This window comes from Anolis carolinensis, chromosome 6 (genome assembly GCF_035594765.1).
Source record: "Anolis carolinensis isolate JA03-04 chromosome 6, rAnoCar3.1.pri, whole genome shotgun sequence".
Classification (NCBI taxonomy): domain Eukaryota; kingdom Metazoa; phylum Chordata; class Lepidosauria; order Squamata; family Dactyloidae; genus Anolis; species Anolis carolinensis.
The window spans coordinates 95,332,810-95,356,040 of NC_085846.1; the positions used below are offsets into that span (position 1 = coordinate 95,332,810).

The 23,231-nt window shown below is 36.6% G+C and overlaps 1 protein-coding gene across 3 annotated transcripts in view; it reads right to left on the reverse strand.

The window, feature by feature from the left end:
* rundc3b (RUN domain containing 3B) overlaps positions 1-23,231 on the reverse strand; it is a 38,658-nt gene that overhangs the window by 12,813 nt on the left and 2,614 nt on the right. For 2 of the 3 annotated variants that reach the window (XM_003222092.4, XM_008112488.3), the window contains exons 2-8: positions 10,482-10,597; positions 9,452-9,585; positions 8,344-8,429; positions 7,458-7,547; positions 5,637-5,717; positions 4,951-5,119; positions 798-955 (exon numbers count right to left, since the gene is read on the reverse strand). In XM_003222092.4, the coding sequence (XP_003222140.1) occupies positions 798-955; positions 4,951-5,119; positions 5,637-5,717; positions 7,458-7,547; positions 8,344-8,429; positions 9,452-9,585; positions 10,482-10,597 (834 nt within the window). The remainder of the gene's footprint in view (positions 1-797; positions 956-4,950; positions 5,120-5,636; positions 5,718-7,457; positions 7,548-8,343; positions 8,430-9,451; positions 9,586-10,481; positions 10,598-23,231) is intronic. The other variant, XM_008112487.3, reaches the window with a different exon arrangement.

The following is a 23,231-nucleotide window of genomic DNA, read 5'->3' on the forward strand; positions in this document are numbered from 1 at the left end:
TACATTTGCCTCATTGTGTAAAGTATGAATCCCAGTAGTCCTAGCCTCCATAGCTAAAAGACTGCAGAATTCCCACTGGCCTACATCCCCCCCCCCCCCCCCATGTACCAGAAGCATTAAAACTCTAACATCAGACAAACTAGTTTTAATGCATTTAAATATTTTTATACTTGATAGTTTAAATAAAGTTCAAATAAAATTGTTTGTTCCGAAAGATCACACGTTCAAATGTATGCATGATCAAAAGATTACCATGACATTTGCATAATATAGTTATTACTTTTTTTTAACAAGACAGCATAATTTTGATGCAGAATTTGGGATTGCATGTAGCAAAATCCCACTCTCAAAGTTCTTAAAATAATGAAGCAAATTCATTTCACACTAGAAATATAAAGGAAGATCTAAGCATCTTTCTGTTTATGCATGTAATCTCTACAGTGGCAATACATCCCAAATGACAAAGGTATCGTCAGGATCCATAAAGACTGAAAAGGAGATAAATACAAACATAGAGTAAATATATTTCTTCACAATTCTCTATGAATGACAGCACTCTGTAAATTAGTGAGTCATAATATTGTCTGTACTATTTATTTTGTAATATCTGATGTTTTATTAATTGTATAAAGAGATTCAGCCACAATAAAATTGAAACCTTTCAAAGGGATTTTGAGACAATCAGTACTTCAATATTTCTAAATGAGCAACATTAATTTTGTAAACATTTAAAGACAAAAAAATATTATCCAAGAACATTTTTTTCCAGTAAAATTTCTGCAATGCATCCTACTTACAGTTGATCCTGCAGTTCCACAATGATGTATTCAAGTTGCTCCTTTTCTGTTTTATGGGCCATATTCATAGCTTCTATCTTCTGCCGTAATAACTTTTTCTGAGAGATGGATTCAGCCAGCTGAGTCTCTCTAAGGCGTACTAGCTCTTCTAGATAACCCTAAAACATAGATATATTCACTATGGCATAAAATGTGTAAGTAAAACAACACGTGCTCATTTTTTAAAATATGCTGGCAAGCTTTCTAGCATTTAATACACAATTAAACCACTGATAGTCTTTACACACTGAAAACTAGTTCAAAGGGGGTACCTTTTCATGATTATCTCTGCAGACGCTTCTATAGTTACTTAAAGAATTGGAAGACATCTACCCAACATATGCCTAAAGGAATGTGATACCTGTCTTTGTACAAAATGGAAGTTTTGTATCACCACAGTAGATGCTAAGAAGCGAACCATGGCACTTTCTACAGGAAACAACTATTGCAGCCCAGAAATCTAATTATAATGGCAAACAAGTGTAGAGGAGTAAGGCCATGGAGCAGAACAGCTAAAGTGTGCCACTTCAACTTCTCAGAAATTGCAATATCCCTTGTGGAATGAACTCAGGCCATATCTCTAGGGATGAAAGCATCGACTGCTGGTACCAGAAACAGAGAGACAGGGAAGTCCATCAAGAAAAATGTTTGCTGGAGAGTTCTTTCATTTCCTGAGAGTTTCATAACTAAAGCTCCTCATTCTGTTAAGTTAAAATGGCTGTATCCAACAACAGGGTTTAAGTATCTTTCATACATGTTATTTTTGTGAGCCCAAACAATTTATTCACCCTGTACATTAATCTGCTTTCAAGGCAGGTAAAATATATGCTGAATAGCAACCAATTAAGGACCAGCTGAAATATAAAACTGCATGTCACTTTGCATTACTCATAGCAGCATGACTTATACATCATCTCATGAGAGCTGAACAAACATGTCATGAGATCTCTCTTCTGTCTCTTGTAACCTTTGCCTCATCCTTATTTTATAGTGTAGTCATACAGCGGAAAAATAGATGTCCTCATAAAATGTATTATCACAGAGGTTTATAATCGTAATGATTGAAGACAGAGAAATGTTGCACCACAGTTGCCTGCCAGAATGAGGTCAGAAATGTGCAATGTCAGTGTTACTGTAATTTGTTTTAAGTAAGTAGTTATATAGGGCTATACCAAATTCAGTTAACATTCATTGCCCATAATATGTTCCTTTACAAACTTTTACGATTTTTTTGAAAATCTTTTTTAAAAGAGTAAAATTGATTGTACGTGAACTATATCTGAGCCATATATTTCTTCAGATAGCTATAGTCAAGGCCATTACATCATCTGTAAATTGTATGCAGTACAAAGAGTAATCTATCAAAACCTCCACCACTGTTGGTAATTTATTTAAATGCTCTTAAGAGATTATAGAGTTTATCAGCTTAAAAATGATAGGATGACTTAAAAGCTCTCATTCATAGGGTCAGCATAAGTCGAAGTTGACTTGACAGTAATTAACAACAAAGAAATTATTGCCCATGATGAGAACTTCAACAGGTGCCCTTATCCCCAAAAGAGACACTTTGGACAGCATAGGATTAGAGGCAGCCCTGATGAGTAGAACAGAGGCTCCATGAATCCTGTAAACCACCTTGCTTTGCCTTTTGAAACATAGCTATGCTTTGCATTGTGTGTTGTGGGTCTCTCTTCTTTGCTATAGAAAGATTATTGGCTTTGCTGGGAGGTCAATCATGTTCTTTGAAGGCCACACACTGGCAGGGACAAGACTGGCTGCTCTAACAGCTACAAAAACATTTGCAGTGGGGTTCTCCCTCTCTCTCCTCTAAATGCAAGAGATGGCACTTGAGGAATGGAGCTGTGTTCTTTCCCCAACCCACAAGCAGAATGCAGGAGGGTCCCAAGAAGAGTAAAGTAGTATGCTCAGCCCTATTCACTCCAGATGATCCACAGGGGGAATAAGAGGCTTTCCTGCTCTATTTATCTCAATTGCAGAAACACCTTCATGACTCATTAATATGATATTGTCTGATCCAGCATCCAATGCATTAGCAAGTATCATGTTGCCCAAAAACTATCGTAATATTGTCACAGCTCCAGTTCTATATCTAACATGAACCAATGATGTGATGCAGCAGCTAATAAAAACAACAGGGTTTTTGGGCTGCATCAAAAGAAGTATAGTGTCTAGATCAGGGGTCCCCAACGTAAGGCCCATGGGCCGGATGTAGCCCTCCAAGGTCATTTACCTGGGCCCCGCCCTCTGTTTTGGACTTAGGCTTGCCCAAAGTCTGAAAGGACTTGAAGGCACACAACAACAATCCTAATTAACTTGACTATCTCATTGGCCAGAAGTAAAGAATAGTAGCATTTTAAAAAAAATCCAACCTAGACAGGTGGTTTTTCCTTCTTTAAAAATAATGTTCTTCCTACACAGTTGTCAAAAGTATAAACAGAAACCCAAGCCTACTTTTTCTTTGTCTTTTCTGTTACTGTAGAAGTTACATGTAAGGTTCTTTTATCAAACAAAATTATTCAAATGTGAGGACCCGTAGTACCACTATCACTTTTTCATTTGGCATTTGTACATCATATCTTTTCACATCTGATGTGGAGGAGAAAAATGCAAACAGGTTTTGGTTTTCCATCTGCACTGAAGCCAAAGTTGTTTTTTTTTTTTCATTTCCTTCTGCACCTGTTAGAATCATATAGTTGGAAGAGGCCACATGATCCATTCAGTCCAATCTCCTGCCATGCAGGAAAAGCACAAAGTACCCCCAAAGATGGCTCTCCAAGCTTTCACTACACTCTGAGAGAGTTCCACTGTTGAACAGCTCTTGCGTCAGGAAGCTCTTCCTAATGTTCAAGTGGAATGTCCTTTCCTGTCATTTGAACTCATTGCTCTGAGTTTCATTCTCCAGGGCAGCAGAAAACAAGCCTGCTCTCTCTTCCTTATGCCATCCTTTCACATATTTATATACGGCTATCATGTCTCCTCTCAACTTTCTCTTCTGCAAGCTAAACATACACAGCTCTTTAAGCCACTCCTCATAGGGCATGGTTTCCAGGCCTTTGATAATTTTAGTTGCCCTCCTCTGGACAAGTTTAATCTTGTCAATATCATGCTTGAATTATGGTGACCAGAACTGGACACAGTATTGCAGGTGAGATTTGACCAAAGCAGAATAGAGGGGCACCATTACTTCCCTTGATCTAGACTAGGTGTCTTCAAACTTTTAAAGCAGAGGGCCAGTCCACAATCCTTCAGACTGTTGAGGGGCCGAATTATCATTTGAAAAAAATATGAACAAATTCCTATGCACACTGCACATGTCTTATTTGTAGTGCAAAAAAAAAACCCTATGAAATAACAATACAATATTTAAAAATAAAAAACAATTTTAACCAACATAAACCTATCAGGATTTCAATGGGAAGTGTGGGCCTGCTTCCCTAGAACTCTTTATTTCCCTCAAGCAATGTCCCTTTCAGTCTACTGGAATCAATATCATTGTTTTTTTCATATATTGTCAATCTAAAATGGAGTTTGAAATATAGTAGACTCTCAGGATCTGTGAGGGACTGTTCCTGGATCCCCCACAGATAACAAAAACAAAAAAGTTGGGAGTAACCTGGAGCCAACTGCAGCCAGGCTGAGAAGCAGTCCCAGGATAGTAACAGAAGTGTTAGGAAGGTATAGGCATCAGGAATGCATTCTTCCTGCTTTGGCTTTTGAAGGAAAGAACAGAATCCCCACCAAAGTCAAAGTAGGAAACATGCATGCTTGTGGCCCAGGCCTCCCCACCACAGCCTCCACTACTCCTGTAAGACTGATTCTCAAGCTGGCTACACCTGATTGTAAGTTTTAAACACATTAAATATTTATTCATTTAATATCTGCAGATACCAAATCTACAGATAATGAAGGCCCGCTTTACTACTAGCAGATCTGCTTTCTGTTCCCAGCAGCTATCTCTTTCTCATCTACTGCACATTTTTTTAATCCTCAGCAAACATATAATGATTTGCTCTTGAACTACATTTTAGCAGTAAGATTTTTGTGAAGTTAAGTTTATAGAATGTGACTACTTTCAACTCAAGGTAGGTTTTACCTTCTGCTCCAGTGTGAGTCGGTATTTTTGTTCAACCCGTTTGCATTTGTTGTACCAAGTGTTCTCATCCATGTTGAATGGAGGACCAATATTTTCTGGTGTGCTGCTTTCACTGCCACTGCTGCCCAGTGTTCTTAGCTCTTCCTCATCACTACTGATGCTATCAGAACTGAGGAATTAAATTCGAAAGGTAACAAATGGCTTGTTGTAATCAACACAGTGTATTTATGCTTACAGTTTCTCAAATGCTTCATTATATTTATATTTTTAACAAGCATCCACTAACACTAGAAATATCAGAACCTACACATCAGCTGTATCTGAATTTTCTTTTTCAGATACCAAAGAATCTATCAGCTTTCCTAGGAGATGATTTTAAAACAATTATGCAGGCTTTTTGATGTTAAAACAATAGCAACTCTGGTCATGTGGAGCCCATATTTTTATAAATGTATTTTATATACGTTAATGTGTATGCATGCCTAGAATTAAATTTTAAATTTCAAACTTAATTCCTTCTTAGACCAGAGTTCAAGAAGCCAAAAAAAGGCAAGAGGACAAGAAAAATGACCATACTTATGTTATCAACAAGTAGCATCCAAACCTACTGGAAGCAGTAAATGAAATGATAGGTAACAATAAAGTAGACTGTTATCACTAAACTTTAAATTCAAGAGGACAGGTACCTTTGGGTGAATTTCAGGTATGGTGTGTAGTCTATCACAGCTGGATAGTTGCCATCTAAACCTTCACCCTTGAGGCAGAAGCTGACACAAATGTGAGAAATCAGTAACTATCTTTAAATGAAAATAAATGGTGGCTACACTGTATCCTTTTGGCACATAATTTAATTTTCATAACAAAATTACTATTACAGGGGAGGTTTCAGAACAATTTTCAGTAAATGCAAAGTCAGGCTTAAACATAGATTCTTAAAATTCAATTACTAACTGTTTCACTGGCAAGCAAGATGTTATATCCTTTTTTGACACTCTGCTTTTCCACATATAGACTGGCATTACAGAATTCAACACAATCAATTATAGAAGTGCTTCTCAACCTGGGGTCCCCAGATGTTTTTGGCCTACAACTCTCAGAAATCCCAACCAGTTTACCAGCTGTTAGGATTTTTGGGAGTTGAAGGCCGAAACATCTGGGGACCCCAGGTTGAGAACCATTGATTTAGAGGGAATAGATATTTGTACTTGAATTTATTCTTTCTCAAAGGTAAAACTGGAGAGAAAATAGAAGAATTTTCTTGCTGTCTTATAATAATCAAAACACAACTGGAGTTAATATCTATCATCACAGATAGATGTTCCTTAGACAGAGGATATAGATCTTTCTGAAAGCACATTAATTAGGACTAATTGACAGGAGACTCCCAATGAAATCAGGTACATCCGATATGTTTCAGAAAGCAACTGGCAAAACCACCTCTGAATATTTCTTGCCTTAAAAAACCTCTGTGAAATTCATGGGGTCACCATAGGTAACAAACAACTTGCAGACACATATTGTATATACACACATAAAGAAGTCTAAAACACAGGAACAGCTTATACTTGTAATGTTAATTTAATTACATCTTGCTGTTCCAGGGTGGTGGGAGTTCCGGTTAGTTTATAATTCTGATTTGGTCACTAATCGTCACATAAGCACAAATTCCCAAAATCTAGGTATATAGTGGGCCATTGGTATCTTTGACAGTTTGGTTCCAGGACCGTTATGGACAATCAAGTCCCATTTATATACAAAAGCATAATAAAATGGTGGCCCTTAGATAAAATGGCAAAATCAAATGGCTAAAAACATTTTCAAACCATGGATGATTGATTCCATAGATGGTGGAGAATGCAAGGTTGAGGAACATACAATCTTTTTTGCATAGCATTAAATTATAGCACATCCCAACTGATCAGTTTAAATTTTAAACCACAAAAATCAAATAGCTTGTATCAAATAGAAGCCCTGCTAACAAAAATAGAACATCCTGTCATCCTTGAATGATTAAATCTGAGAAAGAATGTGCAAAATTAGCCATAGTTCTTCTCCATTTTAAAAAAAAACAGCTTTCCCTTCTCTTTAGTTACAATATTTAAGTTAGATGTTCATATATATTCAAACAATCCAAGATGACAGCACACAAAACTGCATTAAATGATTTAATCATGCAGCATGATCTAAGGAAATAGCAATCGCTGTAAGCAGACATCGCAAGCACAAAAAAAGGCTAAGTTGCAAGTAATTGTACTTTCTTAACATATTAAGAAATTTATGTTTTCTAACTTTCAGCATTTATGGGAGAAAGCACTGTTCCATTATTCGGGTGGAGGTCAAAAGACTGAGAAGGACAGTCCATTTTATCGGGAAGGGGGAGTTGAAGGAGTAAAAAAAGTTGAAGGAGTTTCCACCCTTTTCGCTGCTTAGAAAGTTTTTTAAAAATCATTTCAGTTTCTATCAATATTTTAGCATGAACATTATTTAAATTCACTAAAAATGGATACCTGAAATCAATAGCATTGAGTCCCAGCAGCATACCAGCAAGCATGTTTGCTTCTTCTCCCAGTACAATTGCTCCATCTTCATAGAATCTTCTGGAAAACATTAGTTTTAAGTTCAAATGCTTTTAACCATTTGGCTTATCTAACAACTACTAATGATACAGTGTTAATACTTTCTAACAGCAATTTCAAATTTACAATATTCATATAATTATGTATTTAGTATGACAACTGGATTATCATTCTGCATATATAAAGAATATTGCCAATGTGCTTCAATTTGCATTAAGACAGAATCTTTTTATGACTGCTTGACATCAAACAAATGATTTGGGTTCTACTTTTCTTTGTTTAGTATTAGGCAGTAGGCACCAAACTAAAAACCTTATACATTCTTTTTTTGGGAGGGGTTACTGGGAGTCACTTCAGTATTTCAGTGTCTTCTAGTTAGAAATACTTCAAAATGAAATGAGACAAAATGTGATTCAAAGTCACTTTAGTTAAACAAATTAAACCAATACTTCAGAATTTCAGCACTTGTTCATTAGTGGAAATGTAGTTATCAAATGTGAATCTTTTGATGGCAGTAAGGGCATTACAGAGATACAAAAATGAGACATCCTCTCCCGTGAGAAGATTTCTTGATAGGGTTTCCTGATAGAAAAACTTAAGTAACAGTGTGGAAATAAATGCACTCAAGTCATTTTGATTGACACAACATTTTCAGACTTTGCTGTTAATAAATTTATATTGAACTAAATTGTGTTTACAAAATTCAATTACAGTTGATCACACAGAATCCAGAAAGGGATACATTAGCAAGTAAGAGAATTATATTGAGAAACCTTGAAATCCACTTTATTATTTTGTTAAACATGGGCATTAACACCTGGTTGTTTTGAAGTCTCGCAAAGCTGTTGAAATATATTCAGACAAGTGCTTTTCCATCAGTGCTACTCTGATCCATGCTCTTCCCTGAAAAAGAAGAAGCTGTTAATTCAGTGTTATACTGAGCTAGTGAACGTAATTTCAAATATTCAAAAACCGGTAAGGCTGATAAACCTATTTACAGTATTTATATTTATTTACAGTATTTATATTCAACCCTGCTCACCCCAAAGGGGACTCAGGGCGGATCACGTTATACACACATAGGGCAAACATTCAATGCCCATAAACACATCAAACAGAGACCGAGACAGACAGATGCAGAGACCTAAAACTACGTCTTATTTCAAAAAGAAAAATGTACTTCATACGTGATTCTAGACCATGTGCAGTCAAGTGGATTCCCAGCCCTCAAAAATAAACTCTAGATTAGAGCTTGGAGACATTGCTTTTAGACAGTATCTTCTAAAATTCTTTATGCAGCACAGCCACCATTTATTATATCATTTATTAAGATATTTCTATTTTGCCCTATATCCTAAGATTTCATTATGTTTATAGGTCACTTGCCATGGAATTGTAGTTCAACAAAACAATGTTTTCCATCTCTACTGTGGATCTAACTATAACCAAAACCACTTACGTTTTAATTTTTTGTTTTTGATTTACCAGAGATTCAGAAATGTTTGCAATTCTCCCGTGTCTAGCGTTTTAATAATAAAAATAATCATTTTAGCATTCTTGCTGAAAATGAGGAGACAGTTGCCATGAAAGAAAATGGTAATTTATTATAGTTCCTATACTGTCAACCAAATCAGACTTCAGCAAAACCCTCTTCCACTCCCATATGTCTCCATATAATCCAGTCTATGCATCTGCATAGTCTCCATCCCCAATATAAATGCCTATACTTTCTTGAATGTTTTCTAAATCCAAGCCTACATACTTTTCCCCCTTACTGCATACACGCATCTCAGACTGAATCCTAATATGCAGATGTTGAACACAAAAATGTTATAAAACCAAGCAGTTATGCTTCAAGTCTTTTATTTATACTATAAACTTCTATGCCTATTGTTAGCATATAATGTTTGAAAACAAATTCTCACCTTAGCTCTTGAAGAACCAACATTTTCCATATTTTCAATGCTACAGATGCAGTTATGTGAAACCTTTCGGCAAGCCACTTTGATATAATCCCAGAAGCTACGAGGGCTTTCATAGCCAAACCAACTGATTTGACCTGAATCCAGATATCAAGCAGAAATTAAACAAAATCATTAAACAAAATGCATGAAATATAAACTTCTTCCATTCTTAAAAAAGAGTGCAAGGCCTTTATGGTACTGTACTCCATTTGTCTTTACACCACATAATACTAATTTAAGTTTGATAACTGAGAGAAATTAAAACTTAGATATGATCAGCACACAACCCAAGCCATGTCTGCCTCCTTTACAAAAGGTACACAGTAGCTGCTGTTTAAACCCCTTACTAACCATGCATGAACAGCAAAACAAAGAGAGAAGGAGAGAACAAAGAAGCCTCATCAGCTACCCCTGGTATGTTAAAAAAGTATAGAATCTCTCAATTATGTTGATAAACTGAAGTTTAAATGAGCCAGGATAGTTGTTTCTGGATATTACTGCTGATCTAGGATCATTGAGTTCAAACCGTGCTTGATGGGGCAGTGCTTGTCTTAAAATCCTTGGTCATAACTCAGAGATCTTGGTAAATCACAATATAAGTTTAAAAACAAAACAAAAACAACTCATGACACTACAAGAATTAAAAAAATATAATCATTCAAATTAAAATATTAATTTAAAACACTTTAAAAGTCAGCATAATAATAATAATAATAATAATAATAATAATAATAATAATAATATACAACATACTCCTATTAAAAGACAGCTGCAATAGTCAATAATTTTTTAAAAACCTGGATAAACAGAAAGATATCTCCCAACCAGCAGAAGAGATGAAACAGAAGGACAAACAGGCCTCAAAGTTCATTATGACAAAGTCATCACAAACACATCAGTCTAAATCTCAGTTACACATTCTTAGACAGGAAAGATTGTTGTGAGCAAAAAAAAAAAAAAAGCCCAACCAACCAAAGCAGAATTTAAATACCTTTAAGTCGATGGCTTAGAATTTGTTCCAGAATGGCTGCAAAATTGTTGAATTCAGGAGATGAATCATCAATAGTTTCAAAACAGGATCGATCAATAAGTGTTTTGATAGAAAACCTAGGGTATATGAAAAGCATGAGAACAATATATTTTTATAGTGCATCTTGGACTGCATAATACTTTAGGTGAGAAGGACATGGTTTTAAAAAGGGAACTTTCAGAGATACTTCCAATGACTATGTCCCATAAGTCCTGATTTACTGCTATTAACCTAATTTGCAAAAGGTCCTTGTGAGACCTATGTTTGAGAGAAAACGCTGATGTTTGGAAAAAGAGTTGTTGCAGAAAGGAAGTTACTTTTCAAGAAAAAGTGTATCAGGACAGAACTGGTTACCTAGTACTCCCTAAAGTTTCCCAGCCATGTTGGAGTTATGCTTGCAACAAAAGTAGATAAGATTGACCCATAGGTGCAGTGATCAGGGTCAATAACATTAAAGCACCATTGTCTAAGGAATCACATGTTGTTAGAACAAAGAAAACCAATGAAACTGGATGTTAGTTAAGATGTTTGTGATGTAATCAATGCTAGATGAATGGGATAAATAATCTTTGTAAGCCAATAAAAATATGTTTTCTACTTTCTGTAATAGTGATAAAAAGCCTCACAACCCATTTCAAGGGGCAACAAAACCTTTGATTGCTTTCCTGTATGCATTTTGTCGTTATTGCTAAGCTCGTAATAAACAGCTTCTGCAATTTAAAGATTCAACTTTTGGAGTCTTTTCTAACCTTGCCCTTAACAGTAAAGGGGCTCCTGCCTTCAGAGAGATCATAGGAGTACCAGTGCGTCTTTGCCCCTTCATAGGGAAAAATGTTCTTTCAAACTGATACTCATCACTAACATTTAGAAAATTCTGTAAGTTTCAAAATTAAGTTGATTATAATCCCCCTTATTTTTGGACACTCTTTGTTTCTCTGCAATGTGCAAATATTTCTTATTCTGAAACGCAGCAACTCATGTGTATCTTTTAAAACAGACACATTTTAGTTGTTTGACTTACTATGATTACTATAGTTTGCATTGCTAAACAAAAAACAGGCTTGTTTATTTAAAGTATGGAACTAGCGATGTTTATAGGTAAGCCATTCTGTTAACAAATATCAGCAGAATGTTTTCCATTGAAGCCAAAATACATTCAACCATCAGATAAATTTTAAATACTTAAAATGATTGTTTAGGTAACAAAAGTTGACAAGTAATTACAAGTACAGTAGAGTCTCACTTATCCAAGCCTCGCTTATCCAAGTTTCTGGATTATCCAAGCCATTTTTGTAGTCAATGTTTTCAATATATCATGACATTTTGGTGCTAAATTCGTAAATACAGTAATTACAACATAACATTACTGTGTATTGAACTGCTTTTTCTGTCAAATTTGTTGTAAAACATGATGTTTTGGTGCTTAATTTGTAAAATCATAACCTAATTTGATATTTAATAGGCTTTTCCTTAATCCCTCCTTATTATCCAAGATATTCGCTTATCCAAGCTTCTGCTGGCCCGTTTAGCTTGGATAAGTGAGACTCTACTGTACATGTATATCTATTTAAATTCCTTCATATGTAAGCTCCTGAGCTTATCCCACTCCTTAGGCACAATTTATTCCATTTCAAAACAACAATAGTTGTAGTAGTTATTAAGAATGAAAATGAAATTCTGTCAGGCTTCCCCCAGGAGAAATAATCCTTTATATAAACTGCCAGATATTGTTGAAAAGATTTGTTTGTCATATTTGTCAGGTATTACAATAGAGAAAAAAGTTAAGTATTTTAAGTATTGTCACCTCTGATAAAAATTCCCTGATGTTTAAAAAAACTTTATTACAATTTGGAGGAAAATCAAAAAAGACTTACAGAGATGGACTAAACTTAGATTATCATTATTGGAATTAATTTCTGAAATCAACATGAACATTTTACCAAAGATGACCTTCCTTTTCCAAACTAACCCAATATTGACAAACGACAAACCATTTAAAATTGGCAAAGAGATCTGATGAACTTCATTTGGCAAGGATAGAATCAAAAGTAAGGCTGAGGGTATACTTCAGAGTTAAAAGGAGAGGAGGCCTGAAATTGCTAGATTTTAAAACAAAATGAAAAATTGGTGACATATACATAGAGATTCACTGAAGTTTGGATATAGTAAAAGCAGATTCAAAATAAGAGGACCTTTTGCTAGAAGGCTTTGGTTTATAATTGTATCACCATAGACAGTTATTTGAAAGTTATAAAACAGATAAAGCACAATACAGTCTTGAATTATTTAAAAACAGAATTTGAGTTCCAGACAAATGCAAAGGAAGATCATCTTAGTGGTAGAGCCTATACATCATTGCTAAACATAGAGTTATAAGAGGAAGGACTGTAAGATTAAGGACCTCATCACAAAAGTCCATGGATTCGCCACCCATCATGGCAAATCAATGGGGTCCTGGTAGGGTGTGTGGAGAACCCATCGCTCCATGCCCTACACGACTGACCCCAAACCCAATGCCCATCCCATGAGGGGAAGTGTCGCCACCTGGCTTCCCTCATTGTCCTGAAGGCATTTACTGCTTGCTCTCCCCTTTCCTGATGGAGCCTGGATACAAATACATGTGTGAAAGGGGAGAGCAAGCAGTATATGACAGGAAAAGTAGCCCACTTGATGAGTTCATAAGTACGCACAAAACTTCAGTTATCACACTGGAATAGAATAATGAGAAAAGGATGTGGCAGAGAGGATTAAAATGTATGTTGTCCTATAACATAAAAGAAAACTGTTACAGTATAAGATGATGTTTTGATAGTATCTCACATCAAAAGATTTGGCAAAAATTGTTTACTTCTTAAGTTAAATATATTGTTTTACTATCAAGGGGAGGCCAATTTAATAATTAATAGATGCCAATTAACTAGATGCCAAGAGAGACGTGGATGGCTCCATCCTTGCTGGCCTTCTGGAGACACATCAAGACCTTCTTCTGCCAACAGGCATTTGGGGAAGGATAAGGAGTAGGTTTTGGAGAGATTGGGTGGAATGGGGGGGGTATGATTTTTAAATGTCATTTTAAGTGTGTTTCTTGTATTGTAATTCTGTTTTTACCACACTGTTACTATTTGCTTTTAAACTTTTGTATTGCAATTTTTAAATTTGTCTAGTATGGGATTGTTAGCCGTCTTGAGTTAAGTTAATAATAATAACAATAAGAGAAAGTTAATTATTTTAATTAGTTTTAATATTAATATATTAATGTTAATGTAATTAAATGTAACATCATGGAAATATGTTTTTTTTTCTCTTCTGCCAATTTTCTGTATACTGTATAGAATATAGTATGTGCTTGTTGTCCGATATATTGGAAGTGCAAACGTTTTTTTAAAAAAGCCAAAAAATCTGAAAACCTCACAAATGATTTTTTCTTTAAAAAAATTAAATTAGCAAAATTACATTTGAACACTTTAATTTGGTAATTTCTTCAAAGTAGTGAATAAAGATTACCATACCACTGGTGATTCTATAGTTTCTCAAATAGTGTACTTTTAAATTAATGTTCCAGCTGCTAGGATTTTCAGATTTTCAGATATAAAGCTCTGGTTATACAGTATGTTTTCTGGTAGATGAGAGACTATTAGTTGCTTGGAAACCATTTCAACTTGCTAAAAGTAGCAAGCAAGTGCATAACTGCTTTTTTCATAGAACAGGATCAATATATGATAGATAGAAAGATTGATCTATAGTTATGGAGCAATTGTACAACACACCTCCCTCTTAGAGCAGAGGAAGGGAAAACAAGACTGCATAGTCTTGCTTTCGTCTATCCTTTTAAAGCATGATGAATTACGGTTCTGACCAACAGTAAGATACAAAGTGACACAAATCTGAAAGATGAAGGAAACAGAATGGGACATGTGGAGAGCTATTACTTGAATTCTGTGAAGCTTACAAGAATATTGGGGCAGATTTTTTTATAGCGTTCTACCTATGCAAACTTCCATACACGTATCATCACACAAAATAAAGGATGACTGGTGCCTGAATGTTCCACATTAACTCACCAATAATCTACCACTACATTAAATCCAAATCTTTGATTGCATTATATCATTTACAATTCTCTTGTAAATTTCCTAACTTCTGCTTTATTAGTGCAAATTGCATATCTCAAAGATGAGGAATCTTGCAGTACAAGGCTTGAAAAATGCACTGGTTTTAGGCTATTGACTTTGAGGAAGGGAATTAATTAGAGGACCCTCATGAACCCTTCTTGAGCACCTTCTCATTTGATGAATAAAATGCATTCCAGAACTTACAATAGAACTATGATTCAAATAAAACAGTAAGGTGTAAAGAAAAGGCATGAATACTATCACCACTATACATAAAGCGCCTTGCAATTCTGTAATTGCAGTAAACAAAAGTTCAATTTCCAGTTCCTAGTTCAAGACAGCTATTTTATTGTAAACGAGAAACAAGAACAAACACCAATAACCAAAAACACATAAAGAGCAATGCTGGATCTGACTAAAGGTCGCTTTTGTCTCTGTTTGCACTGAGGTCAATCAATTGCCTATAGAAAGCCTTCCCAAAAAACACACACACACACACACACACGATTGTGACTTATATACACTGCATGTCTTGAAGTGCTAGAAGCAAAGAAAATCTGCCTGAGATCTTCAGGCTAGCCATCTCAAGTGAACAAACACTCTGGTTCAGGAAGACTTTGGTCCTTTGACACCATGATGAAATTTTGCAGCTTTGCAAATCCACAGCAGTAATGCCAGTGTGTCTTTAAAGATGAAATAAGAGACACAAGACTAGAAGACAGCAATTGAAAAATGGGTTGTCCATTTATTGAGCGGCCAATAAAATATGTTCACATCACTATTTCCCCTACAGTTTCTAACAACTATATCACTGTTGTTTTTATGTAACATTAAGCAACATCATGAATATGGACAACACATCAATTTTACACTAGTGCCACTCAAAGTGGCAGTATATGCAGAGATGCTGGGTGTGTGAGCCATTAGCTCTTACTTTCCAGGAAACAATAAGACAATTTTAGGCAATAGGCACAAATATGGTACCAGTTCCCTGGCACATTAGGGGGAAAACCCCTATTTCCCTATTATATAACCTGAGAAGCACTGGTGCACATTATGAAATCATTATAATTACTATTCCTAATTTTCTTTTTTCAATTCTTTTCATGGGAATGAATGCTTTATGTCTCCTTGGTACCACTGTGGACTTCAGAAGACAAAATAATTATCATTGTTTTACTAATATTGATGCTTGCATCTGCACTTACTGGGGTTTTTTTACCTGATTCTTTGGAGAGGCAAAATCAAAGATGTTTAATAGAGTTCAGGTATTTCTAACAGTTCAGGACCTTGCTGTTATGGTTGAGCCTTATGGCTCCGATACTGGGAGACGTGGTCGTAAGACTCCTCGGGAGTCAGACTCTCTTGAGGAGCGAGAAAGGAAACGGCTGCGGGACTTATTTGCAGAACTAACTGACGAAGACTCCTTTGAGGGTTTTACCGAGGGAATGGAGGAAGAGATGGTTAGCTCAGAGGAGGATGATATGGAATGGACTCGTGTGAGGGAGGATTTGGGTGCCACCGGCAATGATAGTATGGGAGGCGACTGGGGGGTTGCAGGATTAGACCCGTGGACGAGCTGGAGGGATGGGACGGGATCCACAGCTGGGGATGCTGTGGGGCGTAGTCAAAGGTGTTTTAGTTCTGATGAGGAGGATGATGATGAGGCACCTGGAATTAGGGTAACAGCTGACAGCGATGAGGAGTTGTAAACTGGCATAAAATGGGGTTTAGAATCCAGGGCTAATTGCGCTGGGCAAGGTAATCTGGACGAACGCTTGGGCTCTTGTTGGGAATTTCCTGAAGACGGGTGTGATTCGTTTGCTGAATACGTAAGTTACCAAGGACACTGGGCATAGACGGCGGGAGGAACTGTGTGGGCTTTTCCTGTGCAACTTGTGTTTAATCTTAATAGCTTGGACCTCCGTCGTCTTTTTGACGGACATTAATTGCCTACTCTGGATTGACGCTGGACTGACTGACTGACTACGACCTTGGACTATCCCTTCTGTGATTATCGGTGGAACTGGTGAACTAAAGACGTCTGTACCTGGCCTTCGACCTTGGACCGGATTGGGACCCCGCTGACTGCTTCTGCCCTGATTGATGTGTTTGGACCCGGAGTTCGCTTGCTGCACGGAGGAGTAACAACTTAGTTAATCAATCACAGCTGTTGAGTAGCAGAGAGTAGTCTGCTGCCAGTTATTTATGTTTCGTTGAATCTTAGTTTACCAGTTTTTGTTTGTTTTAAGAGCCAGGCTGAAGTAAGCATTTTTGGTTTAACCCGGATTAAACTCCCATTTAATCTGGTTTATCTTTTGAACTGTTTTTTAGTGTCTTTTCATATTGAAGGCGAGTTTTTGCGTAGCCCTTTGTCTTTTACGGGCATTTTTGGTTCTGTATCTTTAATAAACTGTGTTGAATCTTATCTGGTGGCGTTCTGTCTATGACACTTGCAGCTTGATTTATAAAACAAAAATAAAAATTTGAAACAAATTAAATTTGTAATTGTTTTCTGGATAAATAATATTCATAATGTTTTTATATCCAATCCAATTTATATATATATATTGTGTTTCTAAAGTAACAAACTAACCCTGATTCTATAAAAGGTGCTAATATTGCTTTTCCTATTCCCATCCCACAAAAAACTGAGAATAGCTTCCTTCATGGGCTCAGCAATCCCAGAAAATTGTACACGCCTGTGCTGCACTAAAGCATTCCACAACAGACATATTTGTTGGGTAGTGAGAACACATTAAACAGAAAAGGGAAATAGCAACTTGTTTAACAAGAACAACAAAAAGCACATGCTCTGAAAGATTATGATTGTGAGGAAGGGTAGGGTACAAAGAAAAGATGGGAAATTCGCACATCTTTGCCTGGCTTGCTGCAGCACACTGTACAGAAAAGAAAAACCACAGCTAGCAAGGTAACTGTTCTGCTTCACTAGCAAGGTATTAGATATAATCTAAAATCCACCTCTTCATATAAGCCTTCTCACCACAATCAATACCTCTGATTGCATATCAAATAATAAGAGTCGGAATATGTGCAGTATAAGTACCTGGCTCCTATGCACCGGTTCATAAAGAAGAAAAACTGAACTGCTCAGGCGAAAAGTTATGCAAGATTCAAAAATCTATGCCTTTACATATAGTAATAATAATATAATAAAAACAAGCAATAACACAGAGCATCTTGGATAACAACAGAAATGCACCTCCCCCTCGAAAAGGGACATTGTCTGCAATGTTGATTATGTGGGGGCTTGGACAAGGATATAATAAAAACTCTGTGTAGTTTTAACAAGAAAAAACATACCAGCATCCCTTCCCTTGTTGCACCAAGAGGTCTTTTAAAAGGGCAAGACAAAAAAAAACTTGAAAAAATCTTCCAAACCTCTCCCTGTGATCTACATATGAAATTCACATACTGTACGTATCTTACACATATACATACACAGTCAAATTTAAAGAAGGTGATTAGAGGATCCCTACTTCACCATACATCCTTTGTTCTCATTATTGTTTTACTACCTGGAGAAGCACTTGGAAAGAATTTTAAAAAGGCAATGCACATTGTATATTAATAAATCATATGTTTCTGATGCACTGTGGTAAGCCCTCACAATACCTATTTCCTGTGGCTAGGGAAAGACACAAGGGATACCCATATCTGACATCAAGAAAGTTCAGGAAAATCTGATGCCCTGGTTAATATACCAGAAATTTATTAGAAAGAGGAAGAATACTACACAGACTTCTGCTCCTTTTGCAGATGGAAAAGAGCCGAGCCACCCTAGTGCACTGAAGGAGAGAGGGAATTTGGAAGCAAATTGGTTTGGTTTAGGACTGAGTCACGGAGATCACAGACTGTAAGTAAAATCGCTGGAGGGTATCTTCTCTTTTTCATGGTGTTGCCACATACATTCCACAAATCTACGATAGCATTTTCACTGACTGAGTTCAAAATATTCAAAAACCTGCCATTCTCTAAAGGTCTAGTTTACAAGTCCTGTCATTCAGAACCAATATAGTCATTGGTCATGCTAACAGGGTGATGAAAGAAGTAATCTAAGATATCTAGAGGGAGTTGGGTTGGAAAGACAGAATTAACCAGTGTGTCATGGAATCCGATGGCCAGGAAAAAAATGAACAAGATTCAAGCATTTTTTTTTCTATTAGCCATATTCTTTCATCATCCTCACTTTCCACATTAAGACCACCACTGGGGCTGTTCCCATGATCCACACAATGGATAACACAAGCCTGTTTTTCTATTCCAAATATCTTCCCATTTCTAGAATTAAGCATAATGCGAGTAAAGTGCATATAATGAAAGTTTTCTCCTTGTTTCAGTCTATCTGTAACAGGAATATGGAGAGTGGTAAGAAGATCTTTATACCAAAGACAGCCTGAAGAAATAATTGCATCAGACATATTTTTCTGATATTTTAAATGTGACAGTGGCGACTCCTATGGCTGGTGGCTGAGCAGTTTCTCCCGAATGGCAAGTATTCCCCCAACTGCAGTACTTAAATGTTCCCCATTTTTAAAAAGGGCAATTACTCACTGATATAGGAGGGGAAACCCTAACTGTATACTTATTGCAGGAATAGTTTTTTTCCTCAGCTATATAATACACAGCAGCCTATTTATTTCACACTTCAGAATGACAGCACTACAATTCCATTTAACTGCCATTTCGAGAACACAGGGAAAGATCCAGGAAGTACTTATTCTGTATTAAGATTACACTCCTAAACATACATACTGTATTTACAAAGTAAACCCTAATGAAATTTTCAATTTATATTTGTTGAAAAGAATTTGCATGGCTTACACTGCAGAGACACCAAAAGAGAGTAATGATCAAATAAAGTGTGTCCTATATATGTATATTTATATATAGTCACTCTTTTACAGCTAGCAGTAGCTACAGTACTTATTTTAGAGCTAAGTATTGAAGAATAAAAATTGTAATCATAATTTAATCAGTCTCACATTTTTTCTTGAAATAATTTTATGTAAGGTGTTCCAATTGTAACAGCCATACACTTCTTACATCACCCAAGTACAGAGTTGCACTTCTCTATTATTGGAATTTTGACAAAGTGGTGTCAAAGTACATTAATTCTACAGTATAAATTCACCTTCATTATTGTTTTGGAAAATCCTGCAAAAATCCAGGATTACAAAGTGTCAGGGATATATAGAAATTGAGACACCCTGTATACAAGGAGGGGGGGGGGGGGAAGGGAGGGAGATCTGTATATAGATTGAACATACCCTATCTGGAATTCAAAAATCAGAAATACTCAAACATTGTGCAAATGAGTGACTGAGATAGTGATATCTTTACTTTCTGATGGTTCCATGTACACAAACTTTGCTTCATGCACAAATTAAAAATATTGAATATCAAATTACCTTTAGACTTTGTATATAAGGTGTGTATGAGATATTAATGAATTTCAATTTTAGACTTGGGTCCCATCTCCATGATATCTTAACGTGCATACAATCACTTGTATTCCAAAATATGGGGGAAAAACAACAACTGAAATCCTTCTGATTCCAAGCACTTCAGAAAAGGGATAGTCAATCTATCTATATTCACTATGTGTATTTTTAGACTTAAGTATATGAATATGGTATATAAAAAGTATATTCTTGATTGTAGAATGTGTATGGAGTATATTCTAGGTGCAGGCATATGTATGGTGTACATAAAGGTATATCTTTGACTGAAGTATATGTGTGGGTATATCCTAGAGGACCGAGACAGAACTATATGTATGCTGTATTTTTCTAGGTAGAAATCTATGTGTAGGATATAAAGACAGGATATTCTAATGTAGATATAAGTATATGCATAGGATATATCCTAGGCAGAAGTATACATTTGAGGTATATAAATAGGTATATCCCAGACAGAAGTAAATTAGGTATATTCTAGGTAGCAGTACAGACAGTGTTGTGACTGCACCTTCGGGGATTATGGTTGATGGGGATGGAATTCGAAGAGGAAGAAAAAACCCTCGTGATGAGGGTTCACTGGAGGAGTTGCGCAGGAAGCGACTTAGAGAGCTATATGGGGGATCTTCTGAGGAAGATTCAGATGGGGAGATGGATGCTGAGGAACAGGTGGTGGCTGGGGAAGCGGGCACTGAATGGGCACAGCCACCGGAGATGTCTGGGGATTTGGGGTCTATGGATACTTCTGAACCTGGGGTTTCTGCAGGAGCTGATCCCAATTGGGATGCTTGGAGAAGGGAGGATGGTTCTTTAAGTGTTCATGGGGCTAAGTGTGGGCAGGATGATTGGGACTCCGACGAATTGCTAGGTACTCCAGATCCACGAGCTCTAGCTGTGTGGAGCTCAGACTCTGAGTAGATTTGGGACACCTGGTGTTTGGGTGTGAGTGTTTGGTCACCCAGGAGGAAGGGGAATAAAATGGGAATGTTTGGCCACTGCACTTTGCGTGTGGCAAGGTGTTGCTGAGGCGCCATTGGGATTTCTGTGTTTCCATGAAGACTGGACTTGGACTATGATTTGAATCTGCTGTTATCACCTAGCTTGGCTCTCGCTGTGTCTTATCGTGGACCTGTTTTGGATGACTGCACCCTCTTCAGACCTTGGATCGGAATTTGACCTTGCTACTGCCTTTGCCCTGTGATTGATGACTACTATCGGCTTTTGACTCCTGGCTTGCTCATTGGACACCGCTGTTATCTCCTGACCTGACCTTGGAATCCCGGACGACGTCTTTTCACCATCCTTTTGGAGCCTTCGGCTTTATCCACATTGTGGAAGCAGTCTACTGCATTCTTAGTTTGTTTGTTTGTTTCCTGACCAATTTGGTGTTTTCTTTTGGGAACTGTTCCTTTGAAAACTACAGAGCCGGCTGGCAGGGCTTGGACTCAGAAAGTGCAGTTTGCACTAAGTTTGTTTAGCTTTGTTTTTACCTGCTTGTGTTGCTGAATTATATTTTTGTTTGAACTGCTCTTGAAGCACTGATAGTGAAGTGTTTCAAGGTTTTTTCTGTGTTAACATTACTTTTTGGCTTATCTGCTGAATAAACTCTATTTTTGTTCGCTAATTGGCGTCTGACTCTTGACAGACAGTCCCTAAGTAAACGAACAAGATAGGTTCTATAGGTTTGTTCTTAAGCTGAATTTGTATGTGAGTCGTAACAGGTACATTTTTTAAGTGTAATTCCACTTAGCATAGGGAAAAGTTAACACCCATGTTTTGCTGTCTGTGCCCCTGTTTAGACGATTTCACCTCACTTTCTGTCCCAGTGATAATTGGGTTTTGAAAAATTTGGCTGGCTTGCTGTGGAATTGGTGATAAAGCTTCAGTGGAAACACTTTTTCTCAGTGGTAACTCGTTCAGGAGTGAATTTCCCTTCCGAGGAGAAAATTTCTCCCACATTCTGTTGTCTCGCTCCCGTTCTTAAGTATGAGTTGTTTTTAAGTCAGATGTTTGTAACTAAGGTCTGCCTGTATATATGGGTAATATCCTACAGCCCTTCCACACAGCCCTATATCCCAGAATATCAAGGCAGAAAAACCAACAATATCTGCTTTGAACGGGCTTATCTGAATCCACACTATCATATATCCCAGTTCAAAGCAGATAATGTGGGATTTTATTCAGCTGTGTGGAAGGGGCCCTAGATAGAGGTATATATATGGGATATATTCTAGGCAGAAGTATATGTATATATTGTGTTCCAAGCAGAAGTATGTATATGGAGTATATAAAAGGTATATTCTAAACAGAAGTATCTGTATAGGGTATACTCTAGACAGAAGGATGGCATGGGATAAATTCTAGATAGAAGTATCTGTTTGGGATTTATAAATAGCTATACTCCTAGACAGACATATATATGGAGTGTATTCTAGGTAGTATACATATGGGATGTAAGCAAAAGGAAATATATGTATAGATACATATAGAAGTATATGTATAGATCAGACATGGGCAAACTTCCTACTGGCTGTTAGGAATTGTAGAAGTTGAAGTCCAAAACGCCTGGAGGGCTAAAGTTTGCCCATGTCTAGCTTAGACAATAGACTATATTCCAGACAAAAGTACCTGTATGGGGTATAGAGACAGATATCTTGTATACATGTAGATTATTTTCTAGACAGAAATAGTATGGGATATACAGATATAGACAGAAGACAAGGAAGACTGGAGCATAGAGATAAGTATATTCTGGGTAAAATTAGATGTATGGCATGTATTTTAAACAGAAGTATATGTATGGGGTATATTCTAGGTAGTATACAAATTATAACATGGATTTTAATGCATGTCCTTTGTTCAATCTGTTTTAATATGTATTTCAGAGATACGTTTTGGTATGCAGCTTTTATGGAGGTATGTCTTAGTGTGTGTATTTGTAGTGTTTTTGCTGCGTTTATGCATTTTAATTGTTTTGTAATCTGCCTCAACCCATGAGGAGAGGTGGGTAAGAAATAAAATTGTTATTATTACATATGGGATATGGATCATTTCTATATATTCTAGATAGAAGTAGATGCATGGAATATATTCCAGACCAGGCATGGGCAAATTAATAT